At 38.3% G+C, this 24,881-nt stretch overlaps 2 protein-coding genes across 3 annotated transcripts; both read left to right on the forward strand.

The window, feature by feature from the left end:
- Nucleotides 1–4,539: 4,539 nt before the first annotated feature.
- Nucleotides 4,540–11,129, forward strand: cmklr2 (chemerin chemokine-like receptor 2). The gene is made up of 2 exons (XM_008398659.3): nt 4,540–5,058; nt 8,616–11,129. Exon 2 carries the CDS (start codon nt 8,651–8,653, stop codon nt 9,728–9,730), a length of 1,080 nt encoding a protein of 359 aa, XP_008396881.1. The 5' UTR covers nt 4,540–5,058; nt 8,616–8,650; the 3' UTR covers nt 9,731–11,129.
- Nucleotides 11,130–12,437: 1,308 nt separating this feature from the next.
- On the forward strand, nt 12,438–24,841 carry LOC103458080 (NADH-ubiquinone oxidoreductase 75 kDa subunit, mitochondrial). Of its 2 annotated transcripts, XM_081603538.1 has the most exons (19): nt 12,438–12,566; nt 13,012–13,094; nt 14,762–14,865; nt 15,284–15,391; nt 15,483–15,559; nt 15,744–15,825; nt 20,187–20,317; nt 20,402–20,587; nt 20,671–20,805; nt 20,908–21,022; nt 21,097–21,242; nt 21,334–21,462; nt 21,538–21,667; nt 21,755–21,915; nt 21,992–22,146; nt 23,243–23,418; nt 23,497–23,631; nt 23,767–23,839; nt 24,476–24,841. In XM_081603538.1, the coding sequence occupies exons 1-19, from the start codon at nt 12,550–12,552 to the stop codon at nt 24,565–24,567; spliced, it is 2,235 nt and encodes a 744-aa protein (XP_081459664.1). In that variant the 5' UTR covers nt 12,438–12,549; the 3' UTR covers nt 24,568–24,841. The 2 variants fall into 2 exon arrangements, with proteins under 2 accessions (XP_081459664.1, XP_081459663.1); XM_081603537.1 differs by lacking the exon at nt 12,438–12,566 and having other exon boundaries at nt 12,623–13,094.
- Nucleotides 24,842–24,881: the final 40 nt, after the last annotated feature.

Genomic DNA, 24,881 nt, shown 5'->3' on the forward strand with positions numbered 1-24,881 from the left:
ACACAAATATCTAGATGTGTTTTAGCACAGAACTTCAAGATTGAAGAGCTGGATCAGGATTGTGAAAGGTACCAGCTGAAAAAAATTAATCCTTATCTAGCAAGCTTGGAAAGTGAGGAAATTTAAGCAAAATTCAATGCTCTGTCAAATTTCCCAAGAGCTTATACTTGTGAAAGATGAGTATAAACTTATGTTTATACTTTCACAAGTCAAGAATGTTTAATCAGAAAACATTTAAAGACATTTTCAAAATATGAGAAAAAGCAGAATCTGTGGGAAAGAGTCACACCTTAAACACACGCACGCACGCACTCGCACACACACACACACACACACACACACACACACACCCACGCACCAACGCACACACACACTCTCTTCCCCTTCTATGAAACTGCTGCAACACAGATTTATGATAAAAATGAAAGAACATTATGTGGAAATATTGAAGCAATATTTCATGACATAAGCCTGAAATTTGACGTCTGGAGACAAATGTGTCAGCCAGATGGACAATGACACTCTGAACGTCTTCAAATTAGTTAAGTGGCTTAAAAACAACCGAGTTGATGTTTTTGATCTGCCTGATCTGTATTTGCACTGGAAATAATTGTTCTTAGAAAGAAAGGACACACATAATAAAGAAACAATGAAGATGTTTATTACCAGGAACACAGGAAGTCACGCAAAATTTAAAAGCGCAGATATTATTCTGTGTTTTTATTTTACACTTTAACATACAAAGCTGTTAAGTAAAATTATGTGAGAATGAATTGTGTTTAAAAGCCAATTCCTTCGTTTCTCCCATTACAAGATGAGTCACATATACACCGCAAGCCAGACTAAACAGGCTACACCATCAACATGGAGAACACTGAGCGACATTCCGCATGGTTTCCTGATGGCTGAAAGAGAATTGTTAATTGAAAGACAATATGATTTAGGATTTTACGTACCAGTGTAGAAAATCAAAGATTTACTGAGTGACAAGAACAATTAGATGGTGACTGCTTTGCACAGTTTCCTTACAGGATGTGTGTGTTCTCCAGTATATTTGTCTCTGAGTATAAATACTATCTTTGGAGGAGATTGAATGAGAAAACTTATAGTCAGGAACATTTTTCATTTATACCTTGGTTATTAGACACCATAGATTTACTAGACTCCTGAGGAATATAACATCATGTACAAAAAATGCGACTCATTCTGACTCACTGGCTATCGGATGGAATAAAAAAATGTAAAAAGTTAACAACAATGTCTGTCGGGAAGATCTTCAATGTTTCAGGCTGCACCAGCATGAGAAAGGCTGGCTAATTTGACACAAGCAGTAGCAATGTAGCTCCCTGTAAACAAAGACCTGCTGAAATGCATTGTGTCTATTTCAAATCTATCAAAACTGCTTAATTCCACTTAAACAAACAAGCTGGGTAAGGAGAATGTCTATTGTAGAAACAGGACTGACACCCAGGGTGACTCTTTAGGAGCAGCAGAGATACACAGCTCAGGTGGATCAACCAACAGCCAATAAAACAATATGTGCAGCCATATTCACAAGCCATGCAGCCATGGAAAGAGGAGGACCTATTGGGAAGATGATAGAATAGAATAGAATAGAATAGAATAGAATAGAATAGAATAGAATAGAATAGAATAGAATAGAATAGAATAGAATAGAATAGACAATAGGTTCAGATTTACAACATAAAATACTGCACAGTTAAAAAAATAGTATTCTCTGATTCTGAGAGATGTCCAACTGAGTGAGATCATTTTAAAAAATGTACAAAATTGCTCTATATTAGTGCAAAAATGGAGTAGTTACGGTCTTTACAACTACTGGGATGACAAATATGATGACGCTGTTTGGAAGATGGATTGAGTTAAATTCAGGCTAATTTTGGAGAAAGATCTGTGGTAAGTTAAAATTAACTACACTACAACTGGGGCAGAGGTTTCCCTTCCAGCAGAACAACAACCCCAAACAAGCAGCCCAAGTTCCAGTGGATCAATTTAGATCAAAACCTCTTCATGTGTTAGAACGGCCTAGTCAAAATCCATACCCTAAATCAGTGACTGCATGGAAAGAACTGAAAATTTAGGCGTGCAGATGCTCTCCGTTCAATCTGATACAAACATGAACCAAACAACTTCCTGTTGTAATTGCAGCAAAAAGAGGTTCTGCAAATTATTGACTCAACGGGGCTGAATAAATTTAAATGATACAACTTTTGGATTATATTTATGTAAACCAAAAAAAAGAGAAAAAGTCACTTCCCTTCCACATTATAATTATGTACCATTTTCAGAGTCAAACTCAAAATCCAAATAAAATACATTGAACTATGTGGGTGGAACGTGGAAAAATCATATAATAGTTTATGGGCTGTAACCCACTCTATGAAGCGTAACAACTTTGCAGGATTTGAGCCTGTAAATAGTGTCCGGATATATGCCTGTAGTTTGGCTAAATTTGATCATCATAAAAAGGTTTTTTTTTTTTATCCTTATATCCTCTCAAAGATATAAGAAAATCTTGATGATTTGGAATCAAGTAGAAACCTCTTCAAACACAACTGCAGCATGTAATCATCAAGCAAAGAGCTATTCATCAAATCTGGAGTGGCTTAAAGGGCTCCACAGAAAGACCCCAGGTCTGACTTAACAGGCTTAATACAAGGATCTAGTTGAGGAAGATTGAGGAAGGCTTGCAAATGTTAGGGGAACATTATTTCCCATTATCTGACCAAACATTATTTGGCCAGATAACTGCTTGGCTGCAACATGCTAGGTAGGTTTTGTACTGATTACAAAAATGATTACCTCCACAATAAAAAGCAAAGGTACAAACTGAAATAATGCATCCTTATCTCATCAGCTTGGAAAGGCAGGGAAATTAAACAAAAGCCACTGCTTTGGCAATGTTAACCTCAAAGGGGAAATAGCCTAATCAGGCCAAGAATGTGCAACCAGGAAACATTTTCAGGAATTAAAAAAAATAATAATAATAAATCAAGTGGAAAAACACATAACTTGTGGGAAAGAGCCCCAGTTATCTTGGAACACTGTGGCACTTCTGCAGAAACGTTTCAAGCCATTGTTCGTTTTGTGCCTATCTCACTGAGAGAAAGCTCTGTTTTCCCCAGTTTTTTTCTAACTCCACGTGAACGCTCAATGTAGACATGCTGATGTTCAACATAATGCAAGTACTTCATTTTTAAGCTTCAGTCGGATTCACCGCTGAAATCACACAGACACGCATAAGATGACGTAAAAGGCCACATCAGTGTGTGAGATCTGTTGTGTAACGTCTTTGTGGAGAAAATGACCCCTCATCACCATTATCTATGCCTCTTTGGAAGCTGGAGTTTGGGTGTGCACCAAGGGTTTAATGGAGGTCATTAAACAAATGCACAATGGATCTGTGATGCACACAAGAGCTGTAGGAGGTTTTTGTAATTCTGTAAACAAATGAATACGTAAATTCAGCCCGGTTTATAACATCTGTAGCTCTCATAAACTAATTTTGCAGACATAAACACTGGTTAGCAGCTGTATTTATAACCCCCTTAGCTTTCCTGACATGTTTTCACATTACAGCCACAGGCGTTAAAGTATGTTTATTAGGATTTTATTTGATAGATCAAAACAAAATGGTGCATGATTGTGAAAACTGAGAAAAACTAAATGTAGTTTTCAACTTATTTTTTTTATTATTATTTTTACAAATAAAATTCTGAAAAGTGTGGCATGCATTTGCATTCAGCCATCTGAGACAATTATGAGTAGAACCTGCTGTCGCTACAGCTGCAAATTTTTGGGAGAGTAAAGATTGAAATTTCTTGGTATCTTTTCAAGTCTTGCCAAAGATTATAATTTTTGGGTGTGAACTTTTGAGTAAGTCATCCTGTCACATGAATATATTTGGATCTGTACCATTGTAGCTCTGGCTTTATGTTTAGGGTTGTTTCAGAAGAGTTTCTTAATGAATCGTTGATGTAACCTCAAAGGGGAAATAGTCTTCGAGAAATGTTGGTAGACCTGCCACTCTTATTCCATGTAACATAGAATTTTAGGAGCTATTAGGATTTGAGATGTTGTTTTTTTTTGCCCATTTCAACTTAAGTTGTAAATATGGAATAAGTGTGGAACTCATCTCTCTAAAATAAATAAATAATGTGGTTTGTGGCAGTAAATGTATAATTTAACAAGAGGCAATTACTTTTCAAATAGAATCAGACACGTTTGGAAAGCTTGAATAAAATAATTAGATAGTCATTAAATGATTTCTTTGATGATTTGAAACATTTAGCATGACAACAAAAGAATAAATCCGTGAAGGAGCAATACAAAGCACTTCATGTGATGGCTGAGTGATTCAAAGCGGACAAAAGAATAACGACCAACATGATTTTACTATTCTGTCACAAACTTGTTATCAAATTAGGTATTCAGGAGCCGGTTGTTAAAAAAAGAAAAGAAAAAGGGGGGGGGGGGGGGAAGCCACCTAGCGGGAGAAATAGAGAGCAGTCAATACACAATTGACTGAGGCGCTCTGACACAAAATATGCGAAAACAATAGAGATGAGTTTTCAAAGCTCTCCTGGGTTCTTCCCCCAGTGGAAAAGTGTGCGTTCATTATTTACTCTGCAGATGTAGAGAGAGAAAAAATGTGTACGCAGCCTTCCTGAATGAAAGCCGCCTTCATTCCGTGCGGCTGACCAATAACTTTTCGTCTTTGTGTGAAGTTCGCCTTTTGGTTTTTTTTTTTTATATATGTTGGACGCGTCAGTCTGGGCAGGCAGGGAGGGCTGGGAAGGAGTCGCACCCTCTTCATCCCTGTCCCCTATGCACACAGCGGCTGACTTTGGTTTGGAGGGGCTCCACAGAATACTTCACATGCAGTCGGGAAGGAGTTTGTGAAACCGACAAAAACAACCCCCAGACGAGGCTCGGCTAAAGACAAAAGCTCAAAAGAGGAAAAGAAGACGGAGAGAGTCGCTGGAGATCTGATTCCAAAACAGCCAGGAAAAAAAGGGGGGGATTTTCACTCTTAGGGTAAGCGATTCAAAGTCTCCGCTTGAAATCATAGAGAAAAGCACTCCTTTTAGTATGTCGGCAGTGTTTATGTGGCTCTGACTGCCCGGCAGAGCAGCACGTTACTGAATATTGGGCTTCAGATCAGCACCTTTTCACTGAAATGCATCTGACTTTGCCTTGCTAATGTTGTATTTTCTTTTTTTTTTATGGGATATTTTTCATCAAATGTGCATATCTGGCATCTTATTACAATTATCCAATGTTATTTAAAAGGCATTTATTTATTGATACTTGTGCTGTTGTCACTTCTAATATCTAATTCTATGTATGCCTCAACGTGCAACAGGGTCTCTTCTTATTTCAGTAAGGTAAAATGAAGGCTTTTAAAAACTTTTGTTGATTTAAAATTTAAGTCCTACGCAAATTACATTAATTAAATAAATAATGAATGAATGAATGAACATGCATACTCATTTAGGACCTTACAAAATAGTTATTTTCTCAGAGACATGTTTATAGGTGTGGCCAGACACATTATTTTGGGTTTGTCTTTCATTTCTTTAAAAGATTGCAAGAAACTGACTGCTCCTCTGGAAAAGATAACGAATAGACTGAAGAAATATGAATGACACAATTCTTTTTTTCTCTAAATAGACTAAAAATATTCCTTCTGAAAATTTTAAGATAGCCAAAATGTTTATTTCAGCTCTAGATGGGAAAACGTTTTCTTTCTTTTTTTTTTCTTTTTTTTTATATGGAGCATATTTTTCTTAAATGTTTGGATCACATTGGTAAAGCCATGCTACTAGAGTAAAGGTTTGCATTTTGAAATTGAAAGGACATTCACCAACTTTTCTGTCTACTATTGAAAAAAAAGTAGACAACTATTACTTGGCTATAACTGCTTAGCATTTTGTAGCCACGCAGTTATCTGAGAAAATGTTTCCACTGCCATAAATCACTGTGCATCACAGATAATACTTTTCTTCAGAAATACCAGCCAGACTGTTACTTGTTCAGATGCTACTGGTCATGACTTAAAGCTGATTTAATAACTTCTATAGCTGATATCTGAGCTGCAAAAACTATATCATGTACACTTGAAATGTTTGTAGAGGAATAGAGGAAAAAGTGGTTGAGGTTTTAACTTGTTTGTTATCAGTATAAATGAGTTGTTATCATACTCAACTTGTGAGTGTAACATTCCTGTCAGTGACTTTTTGGTTCTTCAACAGTTTTACTTTTGACAGGCAAAAAGAATAACCACGTCATTTGTTACATTACTAGATAAGACTTTAGAGAAATGAGGAATTCTCAGACAGCCCTTATCACTTAGCACTTTACCAGGGCTTCTTCAGCCTTGATGGTCATACAAATAGCTGTGTTTCAATAAAACCTTTTAACCAGATTTATTTAGTATTTTATAAGGACACCAAAGAGTGCAAACATCTGGTTATCTTCCTCCCAGATTCAGAGATATTACATGAAGAGTGGAACAAAGTGATGTTTCCAAGTTCCTCCCTGTTCTCCTCCACAAACAAGAGAAAAAAATAAATCAGTTTTTTTCTATGTGTGCCTCAACCATGTGGCATCTCACTGTCTCTACACATTATTGAAGTAAATTGAAGTTGACAGGATGTTCTTTGACACACCCAGCACCAATTTTAGTACAGGAACTAACTGACAAGAAAAAAGGGCAGAAGAAGGGAAACCAGAGCAGTAAATAAAATAATAAAACAACAAAAAACACCATTTTGGGCAAATTTCTACATTCACTCATTCAAAACTATAAGTTGCCATTTTGCAATCATCTATAAACTTTAGCCTTGCACCTTTTAGCTGTTTTTTTTTGTTCTGATCCTTGTTTGGCTCAATTGATTTTTTGTCAAATATGAATGATTATGATCCCTGATCAATCAAAACTCTAAAGGACTGCGGACTAAAAGCAGATTAAAGAAAATGACATTAACTCTTAATGCTTGAACTATGATAATATTAGTGGAGATTTTATTCCCCCTGTACAGTTTGACTTTTTAACCCTCATTCGTCTCTTTGTCTTGATTCATCACACCCCATGCTTCAACTGTTGTATGGTGACTTTTAATTTTAAATCAGTTGAGTTTGTCTATATGGCACTGATGCAAAATAACTCATCTGAAGATACACAGATCTGGTTTACATACAAAATACACAGGCAATTTAATCTACAGGCAGATGCAAATTTAGTTACATCCACTGAAATGCAGACCTAGTTCTAATAGCAATGCTGTCACATTAAGCTTATTATTCCAATTAGCTAAAAAGTTTTAGCTATTAATTATTCAGAAGGTTTTCAGTTGTCCCGCATACTGACTAGGCATGGGGCGACAGTGGAAACAAGAAGTCATTTTCAACAAAAAAAAAAGAAACCTCCAGAAGAGACCGGGTCAGTGTTGAAGAAAACATAAAGAAGAGAAGCAGCAGCATTTAGACTTCATATAGGGAAGAAAGCAATACAGCTAAACATGTCAGAGCTGAGTCAGTAGGAAGGATTTTCTCTTTTTAATTCTCATCAGTGCTCTTGCTGCAGCATGTTTTGGTTAAGTTGAAGACTTTTAACTGAGTTCCTGTTATTAAAGAAGTACAACTGTCCATCTTTTAATGAAAAAATGCATGAAGTTGTATTTCTGCATGACTCTGAGATGGGATATTTTTTTATTTAAAAAGAAGAAGGAAGTCCTAATACAAAGCTTAATATAGGATTTAAAGTACAAGTCTCAGACGACGATAACGCCAAAGGTTTTTACTTCATTACACAGGGGCCAATTAGGCCAACCAGAGTGAGTGAATGACAAAGCAAAATCTCTGGTCCAAAGACAACAGACTTGTCTTTACATTTAAAAGAAAAATAAGACATCCAAGTTTTTATGTCTTCAAGATGTGCCTGTAGTCTACCTAAATAATTGGATAAATTAAGGTTTACAGATAAATTTAACTGGGAGAAAATCCCCGGCTTTCTGAAAATTGTATCCAGTCATGTTTAGCAAAGGGAGTTGGTCTGACAAGTGAATCTTGTGAGACTCTACAAGTAACATCATCAACATGAATGACATGCAATCTGTCAGATTAATATTATCAATCTGGATATGATTCCCTTGATCCTTACGTCATGTTTGAGCATTTTTTTGGAAACTACTGTGACCATTAACACAAAAGCTTCTATTAAAATAACAAAAAATATATTGATTACGTCACAAAACAAGAAGGAAATGCCAGCTGGCAAGCCTGGGGTAAAAATATTATCAGTAGTGCATGATGTCCATTTTTGCAGAGGAAATACTAACCTTTCGTGAATTTACGTTTGCCTCCAAGTGAGGGATAGTGTAAGAGGAAACAAAATAAACTCCAATAAAATTACTTATGTTTAAGTATAGCAACAAAACCCACACTCATACAAGATAACAGCTCTTGCAGCAGACGGCACCATTTTCAACCCAAAATGTCTGACCAGTACCAGAGCACGCTTTAAGATAAATACTATGAAGTCAAGTCATGGATGAATCTTGTCTTTATGTTTTTTTTTTACTTTCCAACAGATCTACTCCAGCATACAGATCTTATTCCTGAAACCATGGCCAATTCCGCCGAAGACTATGGAAACTACACCTATGAATATGAGGAGTACGGTGATATGGAAGACCTTAAAGTGGATCACAGTCAGACGGAACCTATCCACATCATCTCTATAGTCATCTACATCACTTGCATCACACTTGGCCTGATTGGAAATGGAGCCGTCATTTGGGTGACGGGGTTTAAGAGCAAGAAGACTGTCAACAGCGTGTGGTTGCTCAATCTGGCTATAGCAGACTTTGTGTTTGTGCTTTTTCTGCCCTTCTACATCGACTACATTCTGAAGGACTTCCACTGGAACTTCGGTCTGACCATGTGTAAAATTAACTCCTTTGTTTCCGTAATGAACATGTATGCTAGTGTCCTCTTTCTCACTGTGCTCAGTGTGGACAGGTATGTCTCTCTGGTATACCTGAACTGGTGTCAAAGGTATCGCACAGTGGACAGAGCCTGGCTTGTTTGTGGCTGCATTTGGCTAACGGCTGCCCTGCTGAGCTGCCACGCGCTGGTCTTTCGAGACATTCTACACGTCAGTGGTAAGGTGTTATGCTACACTAACTATCACATAACAAACCAGCACACAACAGCTGCTACAATACACACAATATTAGTGTCCGTCCGTCTCACTGTGGGCTTTCTTTTGCCGCTTACCGCCATAAGCGTGACGGGCATACTTCTGTCAATAAAAGTGAGACAATCCCGGGGTTTGGTTCGCATCTCGAGCTTCTCAAAAACAGTCACAGCTGTCATCCTGGCCTTCTTTTTCTGCTGGGCGCCTTTCCATATTTTTGGCTTGATGGAGTTGTTTGTACATCACTCACTTACCATGCACAGTATTTTGAGAGCTGGCTTCCCGCTAGCAACCAGCTTAGGCTTTTTCAACAGCTGCATTAACCCGCTGCTGTACATGCTGCTTAGCAAGAAGGTGCGCCATATCCTCAAGGACGCGTGTCTGAACATAACCAAGAGTTCCCTGAGAGAACTGAGCCAGTCCATCTCCGCCACGGACATAGAGACTATGCACAGCATACATCAAGACAGCGTCCCAGACGAGCCAACAGTGTCATCGACTCTGTGAGCGAAGGGTGACTAATCACTGCTGTTCTTTCCAGCCTCAGTGTGTAGATCTTCCCATTTTGCTTCATTTTCCACAAAGCTACGCCTGCTTCAAATGAAAATTGCTTTGAGTGGAAAAACTCAACTGAACTGCACTCAGCATGCCATTAAGTAAATCCCTTTCCACCTTTTTATCTGCACAGAAAGAGGCCAGATTTACAGCTGCAACTGTTTAAAGGATTTGGAGAGAATGGCTACACAATTATTCTAATTAATCGTCTATTCACTGCAAGCAACTGACTGCTTTTACTTTTGTAAAAGTATCTGTATATTGACTTTTCACAAAAGGGAAAATCTGGTTGCTGTTGATTTTTTGTTGCAGAGATCTCGATCAAAGGTTTCTACCATGTTTTTAAATCTTGATGCATTTCTATCTGTCTAATTATTGAGAAACGGATAACATTTATTTTACAAGGAATGACATATCAGGCAGATTTTTAATTGTAGTTAGTGGTGAAAGTTTATAGTGTCTTGAAAAAGTATTTATATAAACTTTTTTTGCATTACAACCACAAACTTCAGTTAATTGTATTGGATTTTTATGTGATAGACGAAGTGTCAACAATGTAAAACCCATTTCACCCCCTTATTTCCACTGAATACATTTTGTCTTGACCCAGAAGAACCTATATGATCATAAATTCAGCTTGTTTCATCATAGAATGCAATCTTACATCTTTTTAGATTTGAGAATGAAAAACAAACTTTTACAAATTGAATGGCTTTCATTTTCTTGAACAGAAAGTCAGGGGGGAAAAAAATCCTGATTTGAGACCCAAAGAGATATAAAAAGACTACTTTTCAAATAATTATGTTTCAAAAAATCTTGCAGATTAGAACAAAGAAAATGGCTAACTTCACAATTTTTACGCCCCTATATTTATAAACGGTTTTGTTTTATATCATGTAAGATATTTAGAGTGAGGAAGAAGAGGAGGCTTATGTTTTACAATCATTTATTTATTTTTTTTTAATCTTTGTTTTCATGCTCCCTGTGGGAAAGACTAGTAGAACTGTGCGTTCATGCCGAAATGCAGTGGATCTATGTGGCCTGACCACCTCCTTGCACATTTTGTCCCCTGCAAGTCCACACCCAATTACGTTGCGTAACACAAAAACATAAAATACAGCGAGTTTTGTGAAAGTAATGCAAAAAATTGTGTAAAAATTCAAGGTATATGATTACTTTTGCAAAGCACTTTTATTCAGATTTACTCTGACTGTTAGAATTGTATTACCTCATCTATTTAGACATCTGCTGTATGTTTAACATTATTACACAAAGGGCTAAATAAAAAAAAAGTTTTATCCAAACATATTTAAAGTAAATCTTATATGTCTTAATAAACATGTTCTTCTGAGTTGTTTCAGTGTTTGTTTTGTTCCGACATAAAGAAGTATTGCTTGATGTTTTCAATCAGACTGGATTATCCTGAGGGTCTAACACGTGGCTCAAAGGCATGCATGAGTAAGAAATGGAGCCAGATGTGCATTTCATCCACATTTCCTCACCGTCTCTTAAAAATGTAGCTATTTCCTGTTTTTTTTTCCTTTGAGGTTAACCCCGTCTGGTTGTATCACTGGGGTCAGTCCATGTGTATCAACGTGTTGTCTCGGGGGTACTGGTTTATCTCTCTGGGAAAACATTGGCAGGAAGCAGACTTTAAAAAGTTGCTTTCCTGTTTTTAATTAATACCTTTCACAGATGTCCTGGCTGCAGTCGTGGAAGACATTGGAGATTAGGAAATTTCCTCGATTAAATAAATGAAATAAATAAAGGTGACCTTAATGTTTACCCAAATAGTCATTGATCCCACTTTACCTCAGAATATAAATGGCCAGACAACAAAATATTCCAAAGCCATCCCTCAATTCTATATTTTGCTCTAAACCAGAGAGGTCCTTTTAATCTTTTCATTCTGCTTCCAGGCTTTCTGGATGGATTTTAAAGGGTTTCTTTCCTCTGATTTTTGAATCATCCCAACCAATAAAAACCCACAGCAAGGAATGATCATCCAGCTTAATGCTGTATTTTATTTATCTTAAAAGTTGGAGCTCAGAGTTTGTTACTGCTGGGATCAAAAGTGATATATTTCTTGAGCTTCCTGAACACCTGGCCAGTGCTGCTGACTGATTGCCTCCAATTTATTTATCCTGAGGGATCCTTGACAAAGAATGTGTGCCATGCAAAAAAATATTTACTTTGAGCAGCAGAGTTAGAGTCTGTTAATCTAAAAATAATATGTAACTTAATGTGAAGAAGTTTAGCAGACTTTGATGATTTTTAGTTTTAATAAGCCCCTCATAATGAATCTTCCTCAGGAAACAAAATGTCATTGGTCAGATTCCTCTGTAAAGTCAGACATTGATGTGACAGCACAGAAATATGTTTTATTCTAACAGTGCTTTAAGATATGAATCCTGGTTTTGTATTACTTCCCTTTGCTACATTTAATTCATTATACTTTGCTCTCCTCGAGCCTTAATTCAGAGAAACGTACAGAGAAATACTGATGTATTAGTAATCCCTGTTTTATGGGGTGAGAGGGAAACATTTATGTTATGACACACTGAACGGTCCTGTGCATCAGAGTGTATCTAATGAATTTCAAGCAGTGATCCTTATAATAAAGTTTCATAACAGAGAGACAACTTTACTCTCTAAAGCAGTCACAGGAGGCTCGCCCTCCTTTTTGGGATTATGGTACAGGCTTCAGGAATACTTAATCCGTGACGCAGCCGAATTAGAAGACAGCCCGCAATCTGGAGGCACACGGCCCAATGAGAACACTGGCAAGGTGAGTAAAATTAGATAAACTCCATACTAAAATGGTAAACATTAAGAATGTGGGGTTTCTTTAAATGTATAACGCTTGCGGATACTAGCTCCGGACAGTCAGTTGTGACGTTGCATGTGTGTTTGCGACGTTTTACCATTGTTTAAAATATTAAGCATTATATTTTAACTGAATTGTTCAGCCCAGTGCATTGTGGACGGGATGGACGTGTTTGTTTTTTAACGTGCCGTGGCGTGGGTTAGCTTCTTAATAACGGTCCGGTGGATGGCCAACTTTAGCTAGTTTTCCTCTGCGTTTGTTTTGGTAGCCACCCGGAGGCTAATTGAGGTCGCCCACTCGGCTTGGAGCGTCATATGTCGTCTCTCTCTCTCTCTTTCTTGCTCTTTCTCAGAGTAGACTTGTATTCCGTGCTAAGATGCAGTGTTAATTTCTGTGTCTCTTCCAGCATGCTGCGGTTGCCTGTTGTGAATCGCTGTTTCTTTCCAGCAGCTATTATTAAGGGAGGTGCGGCTGCTGCAGCTCACAATGGTAACAATATGCCACTTCATCAAATGATTAATTGATCCTGCCTCGGCTACAGTTCGTACAACGTGTTGTTTTGTGTTCTTGCATAACAGCCATTTGTCTGCTCTGCTGAGGAAAGAAAATATTTGAATGCTTTGCACCACTAGTTAGTTTTCTGGACTTGATGGATTAAAGGAAGGATTACAAACGCACCAGCTACTTCTGTGCGTTAGGGTCAGTTTGACCAGTCGTGTCACTTTCAGCTCCATGTCAATAAATATAATCAAAAAGTAAATACATTTCAGCAAATCAGTAAACTAATAAATGTACATATATTGAAATGCTTAAAGTGTTCAGTTCTGAACTATGCTTACATCTAATTCAAGCCAAAATTTATTTGATCTCATAGCGAAAATATTACATGAAACTAATATATTTCTGTTACGAAAGTATTACTATTTGTTGGTCACAGAATGATTATTAAGACAGTTAACTAGACAGTTGTCGAGTTCCCTGGCATCTAAAGGGGATATTAGTCACAAAAGATCATTAATAAAAGAGATCATTTTTCACAAAATGTTGTATACAAGCATATGTATGGAAAGTAAGGTGGAAGAAAAAAATGTGGACAATCAGCCTCTGAGTACTACTGATTCTTGCTGCAGTGTATGTGTTCAGAGTCTTTGAAATTCAAAAAGATAATCTTACATGTTATATATATTAAGACATTTAGATTGATACATGTCACTTATTCATCAAAGAATATTTTTCTTATGATTTTTAACTAGATGCAACAAAGGTGAGCCACAAATGAAGAAACTACCTCCTCACAGAGTGCTGTACCTAAGTAAATTAATGGAAAGTTTAGTGGAAGAAATTTTTTTTAAAAAATATAGCTTCTTTACCAGTGCATTCTTGAACCCTTGTTAGTTTGCTTAGGATTTCAAAATAAATTAGAATTTCAAAAAGTTGTTTTATTTTATGAATTTGATTAAAAATGGAAATTCATATATAGGAAGGTTAATATATTCCATGTTTATTTCTGTTTTAATCATGGTTCAGATCAAGATGAGTAAGCCGCTAAAGGTCATTGCTAAAGAAGCTGGCTTTTCACAGAGCCTTTTATCCCAGCAAATTAGTGGAAAATTAGTTGGAAGGAAAAATGTGGAAAGTCCCTTCCACACTTTTTTAGGTGAACATTTAAGACATTTTTTTTGCATTCTTTAACATTTAGTTATGACATAAGCATGAAGTTATAGTTCACTGTATCCATAGATTAACTTTGTGTGAAGACAGTCCAAATGATGATCAACATTCTTTGTTTTTCTTCTGGTTTAGTTTTGTAGTCACATACTGAAGACTGATGGAAAATATATATCCAATTAAGGTTCGAATAAAACTGTCAGATTCAGGATCCAATATTAAAGTGGTTCTGTTACTATATTCTTAAAAACTTTGAGAGTCAGCATCCATTCCCATGATTGGTTAGCATTTCTGTATTTAAAAAAATAAAAATAAATTATATATATATATATATATATATATATATATATATATATATATATATATATATATATATATATATATATAATTTGTAATGGTCTTGACTAATATTTACTACTTTGGATGACTGTTTACAGCACACATTAAAGTGTAGTAAATGATTAAATAATGTATGTCTTCGCCTGAAGCTCGCACCGCGTCTACAGCAGCAGCTGCTGCTACCACTAACCTCCTGGAGGTGTTTGTGGATGGAAAGCCTGTCATGGTGGAGCCAGGAACCACTGTGTTGCAGGTAGCATACACACTTATTGGTACTCCTAATAAAGATGTGCAGAAGTCAGATGTATGATCTCAAACTAAAGAAAAGTCATCTTCTGAGAACATTTATTCAGTGAGGGAAAAAAGAATCCTGGCAAAACAGTTGGTACTCCTAAAAAGGCTTAAAAAAAAAAAAAAAAAAAAAAAATATATATATATATATATATATATATATCTGAAGCATTTTACTTTTTTTATTTTTTATTGACTTGTGTTTCTACCAACTTCCAACTAGTGATCCATGATTTGTTGTTTCCATGGGGTCTAAATGTAATCTGACAAAGACTCCATGTATTTCTTAACATGGCTTTCTTCACCATTAAATAATCCAAATTAAAGAGATTTCTGGATATCTTCTCTCTGGATGTGATGCTGGCTGTATTCTGTCACAGGCATGTGAGAAGGCAGGGATGCAGATTCCCCGTTTCTGCTACCACGAGCGCCTGTCAGTTGCTGGAAACTGTCGCATGTGTCTTGTGGAAATTGAGAAAGTTCCCAAGGTATTGTTTAGGCTACATAGATAGTCTGGCCTTTGCCTGTTTTCACACAGACAACGGCCACAGCTTCTTATATCCTGTGTTTACCTTCCAGCCTGTGGCAGCCTGTGCCATGCCTGTCATGAAAGGCTGGAATATCCTTACCGACTCTGACAAAACAAGGAAGGCGAGGTAGGATTAAATTTATTTATGAGAAAATGGCTTGATTCATGTAGAAGTTTATTGTTTGTGGGTAAACTCTGCCAAAACTTGGATCTGTGAAAATTGAGCTCTCTTTAATAAAAAAAAATACAAAAAACAAAACAAGATTCTCCAATGATCTGTTAGAAATTTACTTTTGGTGAATTTCACACAGAGAAGGTGTGATGGAGTTCCTACTGGCTAACCACCCTCTGGATTGTCCAATTTGTGATCAAGGAGGTGAATGTGATCTCCAGGTAATTTGTCTATCTTTATTTCCGTCGCACTTTTCATAGTTTCACTTATGAACAGCACATAGAGTTGTAGATGCCCGTAGCAACAAACGAAACTCAACATTATCCATTAACATTAACCTGCATCTTCATCAGGAAGGTGCATACAGTACTGTGAAAAAGTTATTGCCTCAAAATGTTTCAGATCAAGCAAATATTATAATGTTGGACAACGATAACATAAAAAGATGTTTTCAAGTGATTCCATTAATGAAGGGTAGAAGGCAAAAGGCAACACATCAGGTTTACATGTGTGGAAATTTAAGAGCAGATTCTAAAAGTCTTTGACCATCTATCAATCTGGAAAGGTTCATAAAAATGGATGGATGTACAATTGCTTTGGGTTTATTTCAAACGTAATGGACACGGTGATGGAATGAAGAAGATAGGGGTAGAGGATAGAAACAAGAATAGATATCCTGCAGAGAGGAAGGAGGGGAAAAAAACAGAACCATGGAATCTCAGCGATGAACAACATATACCTATATAACAACAACGCGGTATTAATTAATACATTATGTATTTACTGACAACCACAGCTCAACAAAGTGTATCTCTAAATCCAGACATGTGTATGTATAAGAATGTTCAATAATGGGTGTGAGGAGCCACACACCTGCCCTCCAGGACCCAAAGCAGGCATCCAAATTCCCCTGGAGCACGGGGGAAGTCCCCCAGGAGCACCACCACAAAGAGAGCCTTGGAGGAACCACCCAGCAGTCACAGTGCAGAAAGCCCAGAGGGCTGCAGCGATGAGCCCACAGTTGTAGCAAGATCTGTCTGCTACAACTGTTTCAAACGAACAGGGGAAATCTCTCGGCTTACCCTGAGGAAATTTATGGCAGAAAGAATTAAAAAGAGTTAAATTGCTTGATAGGTGGAGTAGGTAGGGATGCAAATTCTGGCAGTGTGGAATGAAGTATACCTGATGTTAGAATACTGTATACTGTATTGTGAAGAAGATATTGAACATACACAGATGTAATGTGGATGCTCCAAGGTGTAAATATGGAACTCAAACAACTATCAGTACCAAATAATTCAGTCCTTCTGTATTTATGTTGAACTTAATCTTTTATTTAAGCGTTACGTAAATATTTTGTACAATAGAAATAAAAATTAAACTCCCTTCCCTTTGAATTAACACAAGAGTAAAGTAGACAACCGTTGTTAGTGATCAACTCAGGAAAGAGGGTTTTTGTTTAGCAAATAGTATTTTTTCAGGACAAGAATGGCATATATGTAGCGTCAGTGTTTATATTTACAGATGTGATCGTCCTGCTATTAACTAAGTATGTGTTGAAATAATCACATGCTACACCACGTGGCAACAATTTATTTTTGTTACAACTAAGATGAAGCAAAAACGCACGTCTTTCACTTTTTCATAGTACCTCGTCTACTGGATTCGCGCTCCCTGCCCCGCGCGCGCTCCCGACGCAGGGGAACGTATTTTGTCGGGGGGATACCTATCTTGGCACGACACCGGCTTCTGTTTATGCAGGGGGAATTTCCGGTACATACTCTCGCGTGAATACTCAATCTCGCGACTTCGGCGGCTCATAGAGCGACCCTCGTGTCGGAACCTGAGTCTAGAGCTTAGGAGCGCTAAATTGCTTGTGCAAAAAAAAAAAAAAAAACATATACATTTCACGTGTGATTAGTGGCCGTGTTGCGTGCGCAGTTCGTTACTGCCGCAAAGGTAGTGCTAACCGCGATATCTAAAGGAGGATTTTGCGTGTGCTACTGTCTGCCATCATGGAACGTTTGGGGGAGCAAAGCAGCCGTAAAAGAAAAATGAAATTTGAAGCGTTGGCTTTGAAGGTGCTGGTGGAGGAGACGTGTGCTCACAGTGGAGAACTGAAGCAGAAACATCTAAGCGTTGCCAGAAGAAACGCGATTTGGGAGGCCATCTGTGAAAAGGTGAATGCTGTGAGCCGAACCAGAAGATCTCCCGATGAAGTAAAAAGAAGATGGCAGGATTTTCGCAGGAGAACAAAAGAAAAACTTTCTCTCAATAAATCCACCTCTAGCAAATCAATCGGGGCCCCAGTAGAAGAGATCCCCCTCACTACAACTGAGCAGACGCTTCTGGAAACGTTTTGCGATGAGCAGATTGTTGGAATCCAGGGATGTGACTCGCAAAAAATGGTGAACCAAGGTATGCTCATAGTAACACTTCATTTAATCCACTATGAATGGATTAAATAAATCAAATGTTTTCTTTCCACCTTAATTTAAAAACTAAGTTAATTTCTTTATTCTTAGCTGGTGAAACTTTATCAGATGGCCGGAAGTCGCCGCCTTCTTCCACCAGTGTGCCTACATCAGAAAACTGCCCAGCGGGGCCCCGAAGGTGTCCTGACTGTGATGACGTTGATCTGGAGCGGATGCAGGAACGAAATCAGACGGACTCACTACAGGCCATTGCGCAGGAGATCAGAGCCGTAGCCAATGTTGCGCGCGCTTTCCGCCGTGACGCTCAGGCCATCGTGGCGCACACGAGGCAGCTGGTCAGTGCCGTGACTGGGCTCACAATGGCTGTAAATGCCCTGGCAGGAGTTGGAGGCAGTGTTCCTTCCCCTGCGCCGCCGGCGAATGAAGTGGTAGGAGAGCGCACGAGTGCACGCCGGGGCAACTTGCGAAAACGCAAAGCCCCAAATAAGAACATTGTTTTGAAGAAAAGAAAATGACAGTCAATGCCACAATAATCAATTTCTCATCCGGATGTTTTTTTTTTTCTTCTTCTTTCTTTTCATTTGTTGGCTGTTGAATTAACATTACGTTTATTTCCAATCATAACACATTTTATGTCCCATCATGGTGGTTTTTTTTTGTTTGTTTTGTTTAATTGCATAAATTATTTAAATAAACCTTAAATGGCTCATAAGAAGGTTCTTTGAATCACGTTGGCGGGTGTCTATGAACCCGCTGCATTGTGTGTTCTACAGTCAGTGCAGCATGCTGTGTACAATGTTCAACATGGAGCAGACTACTCCAGTCCGTGCAGCTTTTTCTCAGTTATAGTCTGTATTCATGATTCAACAGTAAGCGACTGGGTAAAGTTTCAAGGTAAAAACAACCATTGATCAAAGGGTAGTCACACACTTGCCACAAAACAAAACATGTGCATGAGCTCAGTTTGGTGTCGCTGATTAGACAAAAGTGGGACCTTTTGATAGGTCTCACTTTTTCCTTATACATTTGGTGTAATTCTCAGAGTGTTTCAGAAAGAAAGATATTTATTCTAATAGTAAGGTGTGTGTGTGTGTGTGGGGGGGGGTGAAATTCTGCTTTGCTGTTTCAGAATCTCACCAATTTATGGTGCAGTCAGTGGCGCAACTACACATTATTCAGGTGGATGCGAAAACATAGATCGGCGCCCCCCCTCCCCCCGACCGAGGGAAGGAAGGAGCGACGCTCACTCAGCCCCCCCCCCCCCCCCCCCCCCCCCCCCAGGCGACGATACGTGAAGGGTAAAACTCGCTACATTTACCTCGTTATGTGCGCGAGGTGAAGGAGCGTAAGGCGCGCAAAAGTGTACGGGAAAACATCATCGGCGCGCCGCCCCATCCAGACGGGGTTTTGGCGCCCCCTCTGGTGCTGCGCCCCTATGCGTTGCATACCCTGCATACCCACTTTTTGCGCCTCTGGGTGCAGTAATGGCACCATAAATTGCAATTACTGCAGTTTATGGTGCAGTAATTGGAACCATAAATTCACAAAATGAATATTTTAGAGTGGCCTAAATCTGGACTCATATTTATTTTCAGATGCTGTAGTGTAGCCTTAAACAGGCCATCCAATCTCAAATGTTTCACTTTGTCTGAATTGAAACAATTCTGCAAGGAGTGGACTGAAATTCCTTCAGTGATGTGAAAAATCCATTACTGGTTATTGCAAACACTTGATAGTTATTGCTGCCAATTATGACACAAACATTTATTAGCTGTAGGGACCAATTACTTTTTTATATATGGTCAGGTTTGTTTGCATGACTGTCTTCCTTATAAATGAAGTAAGAATTACATTTTGTATTAACTAGGGTTATCTTTGTTTGATATTAAAATGTTATTGGAAACATATGTATGAGTGGAAATATGACAAGAAAACACAACTCTGTTTTAAAAAACGACAACCCAACCAGTCTAGACCAGATGAATAAAATTTAAAACCTTAATAACCATCTGAAAATTCTTACAAAGAGCAAAAGACACAAGAGGCTAATGTAGTGACCTTAAAACCTTAGCTTAATAAGTAAATCCAAGACACACTATTAAGTTAATATTTACCCTAATAGGTTATAACAAATATTTCTTTGGTAGGACCAGTCCATGCAGTTTGGCAGCGACCGAAGCCGCTTCACAGAGGGTAAAAGAGCAGTGGAAGATAAAAATATTGGGCCCCTTATAAAAACCATCATGACCCGTTGTATCCAGTGCACTCGCTGCGTGCGGTGAGAAGTGAAATGGTAAACTGGGATGCGCTGTGACTTGTGGAAAAAGTAAGTACACCTACATGTTTTATGTTGCGCCTGCAGCTTTGCCAGTGAGATTGCAGGTGTGGAGGACCTCGGCACCACCGGCAGAGGCAACGACCTCCAGATTGGGACTTATGTGGAGAAGACGTTCATGTCGGAGTTATCTGGGAACATTATTGATATATGTCCAGTTGGAGCGCTGACGTCCAAGCCTTACGCTTTCACTGCTCGTCCTTGGGAGACCAGGTTTCTAGATAGTTCTCAATACGCTTGTTAACTTTTGACAAGCTCTACTCTGTTTATATTTATTTATTTATTTTTTTTTACAGGAAGACTGAGTCTATTGATGTTCTGGATGCTGTGGGGAGTAACATAGTGGTGAGCACTCGTGGTGGGGAAGTGATGAGGATTTTACCCCGTCTTCATGAGGATATAAATGAGGAATGGATCTCAGATAAAACCAGGTTAATTCCTCATCAAACTGGTTCTTTATATTAGAAAGAGATTAAAGTGCTCATAAAGATTTGCCTCGTTTTTTAACTGGTTCTGACTTTGATATTTGACAGGTTTGCTTATGATGGTCTAAAGAGACAGAGGCTTACTCAGCCAATGGTGAAAAACAAATCTGGGAATTTGGTCCCGACATCGTGGGAAGACGTTTTGACCCGAGTGGCTGGAGCGGTCAGTAATTGACAATTTTATAGCTTCCTCCTTTTTCCAAGGACGTAAAAAATAACACGATCCTGTTTGGGCAGTTGCAAAGCGTCAAAGGAAGCGACATTGCCGGTGTTGTTGGAGGTCTGGTGGATGCAGAGGCTCTCATTTCCCTGAAAGACTTGCTGAACCGTTTGAATAGTGATAACCTCTGCACTGAGGAAGTGTTTCCGATGGCTGGATCTGGGTAAGACCACAAGGTAAAAACAAGCAGAGGTCCATTGTGAAAATGTGCTGAGCCTGTTTGTTTTTTTTCTTCCACCTTTTTTCTTTTTTAGAACTGATCTGCGTTCCAAATATCTGCTTAACACTAGCATCGCTGGCATTGAAGAGGCTGACGTGCTCCTGCTTGTGGGCACCAACCCTCGCTATGAGGCACCTCTCTTCAATGCACGCATCAGAAAAAGGCAAATAAACTGCTTACATTTGACTGTGTGACTGTAGAAAGTAAGTAACTTTGAATTCATATGAAATTGCCACAGCTGGCTTCACAATGAGCTGCACGTAGCTCTAGTGGGCAAGAAAGTGGACCTAAGTTACACTTATGATCATCTTGGAGAGTCTGCCAAGATCCTGAAAGAAATTTCTTCAGGAACGCACCCTTTCTCTCAGGTAACCCCCAGATAGCTTACAGGTACAAATGGTCCCAAACATTAGGTGTGTTGCTTCTGATTTCGTGGACTTTGGCTGCTCTTGCAGGTTTTGGCTCAAGCAAAGCGCCCCGTTGTTGTAGTTGGCAGCAGTTGCCTGCAGAGAGAGGATGGGGCTGCGATAATGGCTGCTGTGTCAACTATTGCTAGGAATGCTCGGGTCAGCAGCGGCCTGCAGGGAACCTGGAAGATTCTCAATGTGCTTCATAGGTAGCAACCTCAGAGAACTCTAACTTAACAGTATGATTCCCGTAGTAAATCTTTGTTGTTTTGCTTGTGTCATCAGGGTTGCTAGTCAAGTGGCAGCACTTGATCTGGGATACAAGCCAGGTGTTGACTCAATCTTGAAGAATCCGCCTAAAATTTTGTTCTTACTTGGGGCTGATGCCGGCTGCATCACTCGCCAAGACCTTGCAAAGGACAGCCTGATAATTTATCAAGGTAATCTTTTTTTTTTTTTTTTTTTACTTCACACCAGTAGAGGCCGTTGTACTGAACATACTTTTTACATTGATTTATTGACTCTTAAGAGGTTTAGTTGGATTCCAGTAGAAACAGATGCAAATATGAGAAATCAAATAAATTTGGGTTCAAATGTAACAGTTCGTTTTGCATCACATCTGTAGTCAAGCTCTTATCATCCACTCACTTACAGATTTATACATCCCTGTACAACACAGCCAAAATTTGTTACATAGATCATTAAAAAAATCACACAAAAGCAAAACAGATAAGAAAATAAATAAAAGTTAGGAATCTGGAATAATATGTCACAGTGACACTGAGTATTAAAAACCTTCCTGAATCAAAAGTTCTTAAGCTTTTTTGACCTTAGGGACTTCTTAGCAGAAATAAAATATTGTTCATGTTCATAGCCATTAAACATGTTCTCCTTTTGTCACATTATAACCACAAACTTTAATCTATTTTTTTTTGTATTTGCAAAGTTACATGCAAAGTGTTGTGCAATTGTAAAGAGGAAGGAAAATGAACATCATCTTCTCTGTCCATGTACAAGAAGAGTGCCCCCACAGCATGATGCTGCCACCACTATATTTTACTGTGGAGCTGATGTGTTCAGGGTGATTCAGAGTTATATTTTCTCTTCATAGGGCTTTTCCATGAAAGCCAAAGTGTTGAGTTTTGGTCTTTGTAACCTGAACACCTTCCAGGTTTACTCTATTCCTACATGGTTTGAAGTAAACCATTAAAATGAGACTTCTCATGAGCTTCAAACAATTTCTTCTTTCCACTCATCTATAAAGGCCAAAATTGTGGAGTGCACGACTATTTGTGCTGTCAACAGATTGTCCTTGCTGAGCTGTGGAGCTCTGCAGCTAATCCAGAGTTACCAGGAGCCTCTTAGAAGCTTCTCTGTTAAACGCTGTTCGACTGGCACATAAATCTTTAAACGAACAGTGAATTTTGTACTAGCAATGTCAAAACGTTTGAGGAATACATATGCTTTTGCAATGAACTGCATATCAAGGGAGAAAGTTGAGCTTCCATTGTTATGGCTGTCTGTATTGTTATCTAGGTCACCATGGTGATGTGGGTGCCCCGATAGCTGACATCATACTCCCTGGAGCTGCATACACAGAAAAATCAGCTACCTATGTGAACACAGAGGGCCGTGCCCAGCAGACCAAAGTTGCTGTGACTCCTCCCGGCATGGCCAGGGAGGACTGGAGGATCATCAGAGCCATATCTGAGGTATAGCAGAGAACCACACTTAATGTTGCAAATAAAGGTAATTACTGTGTATTATATGTATTTTTTTCTCATTTATAGCTTGCCGGAGTGACTCTGCCTTATGACAGTCTTGATGAAGTACGTGACAGACTGGTTGAGGTTTCCCCTAATCTGGTTCGATACAATGAACTTGAGGAGGCCAACTATTTTAAGCAGGCTAATGAACTGTCCAAGGTCAGCAGTTATCTTCCTTTGTTTGGATTTTAGTCCATCGCAGACAGGCAGCAAGTCATAACAACTCTGTACTGGTGACATTTCTTGATTTACGTGACCCATTTCTATTTGATGCTGATGCCTTATCTGTTTCAGGGAGCGAACCAGGCAGTGCTCACTGAAAGCTTAGTTCCCCCACAGCTTACTGTGAAGGACTTTTACATGACAGGTGGGTCGCCATTATGGGGAGAGAGTAGCAATATAATATGGCCAATCCTACATTATAAAGATTCCTAAGTCATACGATGATTGTGTTTTTTTATTTCAGAGGCAAGACCAAATTATTATTATTATTATTATTATTACAAATATTGCATGATTGTTTAACATAAAAGCATCCTGCTCTTCTCTTTTATAAACATTAGACCCATTTTTGTACACTGTTCAAAAAGACATATATTTGTTTTAGCTTCTTCTCACATGAAATCAATCTAAATGTTCTCTGTTTAAGTCACTTAGCTTTTATTTGCTTAATTCTAGAGTAACGAGAGGGAGAATTAGGATTTGTAAGCTTCTGATCAGACCATTTGGGTTAACTAATGCAGACCGAATTGCTAAACATGCTTTAGCTGTTTTTCTAAATGCATGTTTTAAAAAAGGAAGAGAATATGTTGTGTTATTAAGAATATAAACATAATCTCTATTTTAAGCTGCAGGTTTGAAATATGGCTTTCAATCATGTGAGCAATTTTGGGATAGAATATGTATATATTTTTTCCGAAATATGTAATCTCATAGACACTTTAGAACTTTTCTCCCATGCTGTAATGGCAGTTTAAAATCTGCGTTAAATTTGTACCCACAGATCCCATAAGCAGAGCCTCCCAGACCATGGCAAAATGTGTGAAAGCTGCCACAGAGGGAGCCCAAGCTGTGGAAGAGCCAGCCATTTGCTGAAGCACAATGAATAGCCGTCAAATGATACGCACAACTTCTACATTTGCACTTTTCTAGATGGATACTTTTTTGCACATCACTGTAGATGTTCTGTAATGAAATGTCATTGTTTAACCTTTTTGTCTGCAGAGTTTATAATATCACCTCATATTTTATAGATATCCTGAAATCTATAAGGTAAAAAGAGTATATAGTTTAAGTGTATATATTTTTTAAGTGTTCAAAATAAATAAACTGAAATTGGTAGCAAGTCAAATAAATCTTTTCAAATTTATTTAAGTTTTTGCTTTTCAAAGTGTATTAAAATTACACCT

The sequence above is a fragment of the Poecilia reticulata genome, chromosome 2, assembly GCF_904066995.2.
Source record: "Poecilia reticulata chromosome 2, P_reticulata-male-v2, whole genome shotgun sequence".
Lineage (NCBI taxonomy): Eukaryota > Metazoa > Chordata > Actinopteri > Cyprinodontiformes > Poeciliidae > Poecilia > Poecilia reticulata.

Coding starts and splice junctions, on each gene's coding strand:
- cmklr2 (XM_008398659.3), top strand. CDS start 8,651: ATGGCCAATTCCGCCGAAGACTATGGAAACTACACCTATGAATATGAG.
- LOC103458080 (XM_081603537.1), top strand. CDS start 12,920: ATGTCGTCTCTCTCTCTCTCTTTCTTGCTCTTTCTCAGAGTAGACTTG. Junction 21,243..21,333: donor TTTCCGATGGCTGGATCTGG/GTAAGACCACAA, acceptor TTTCTTTTTTAG/AACTGATCTGCGTTCCAAAT. Junction 23,632..23,766: donor AGGCTAATGAACTGTCCAAG/GTCAGCAGTTAT, acceptor TATCTGTTTCAG/GGAGCGAACCAGGCAGTGCT.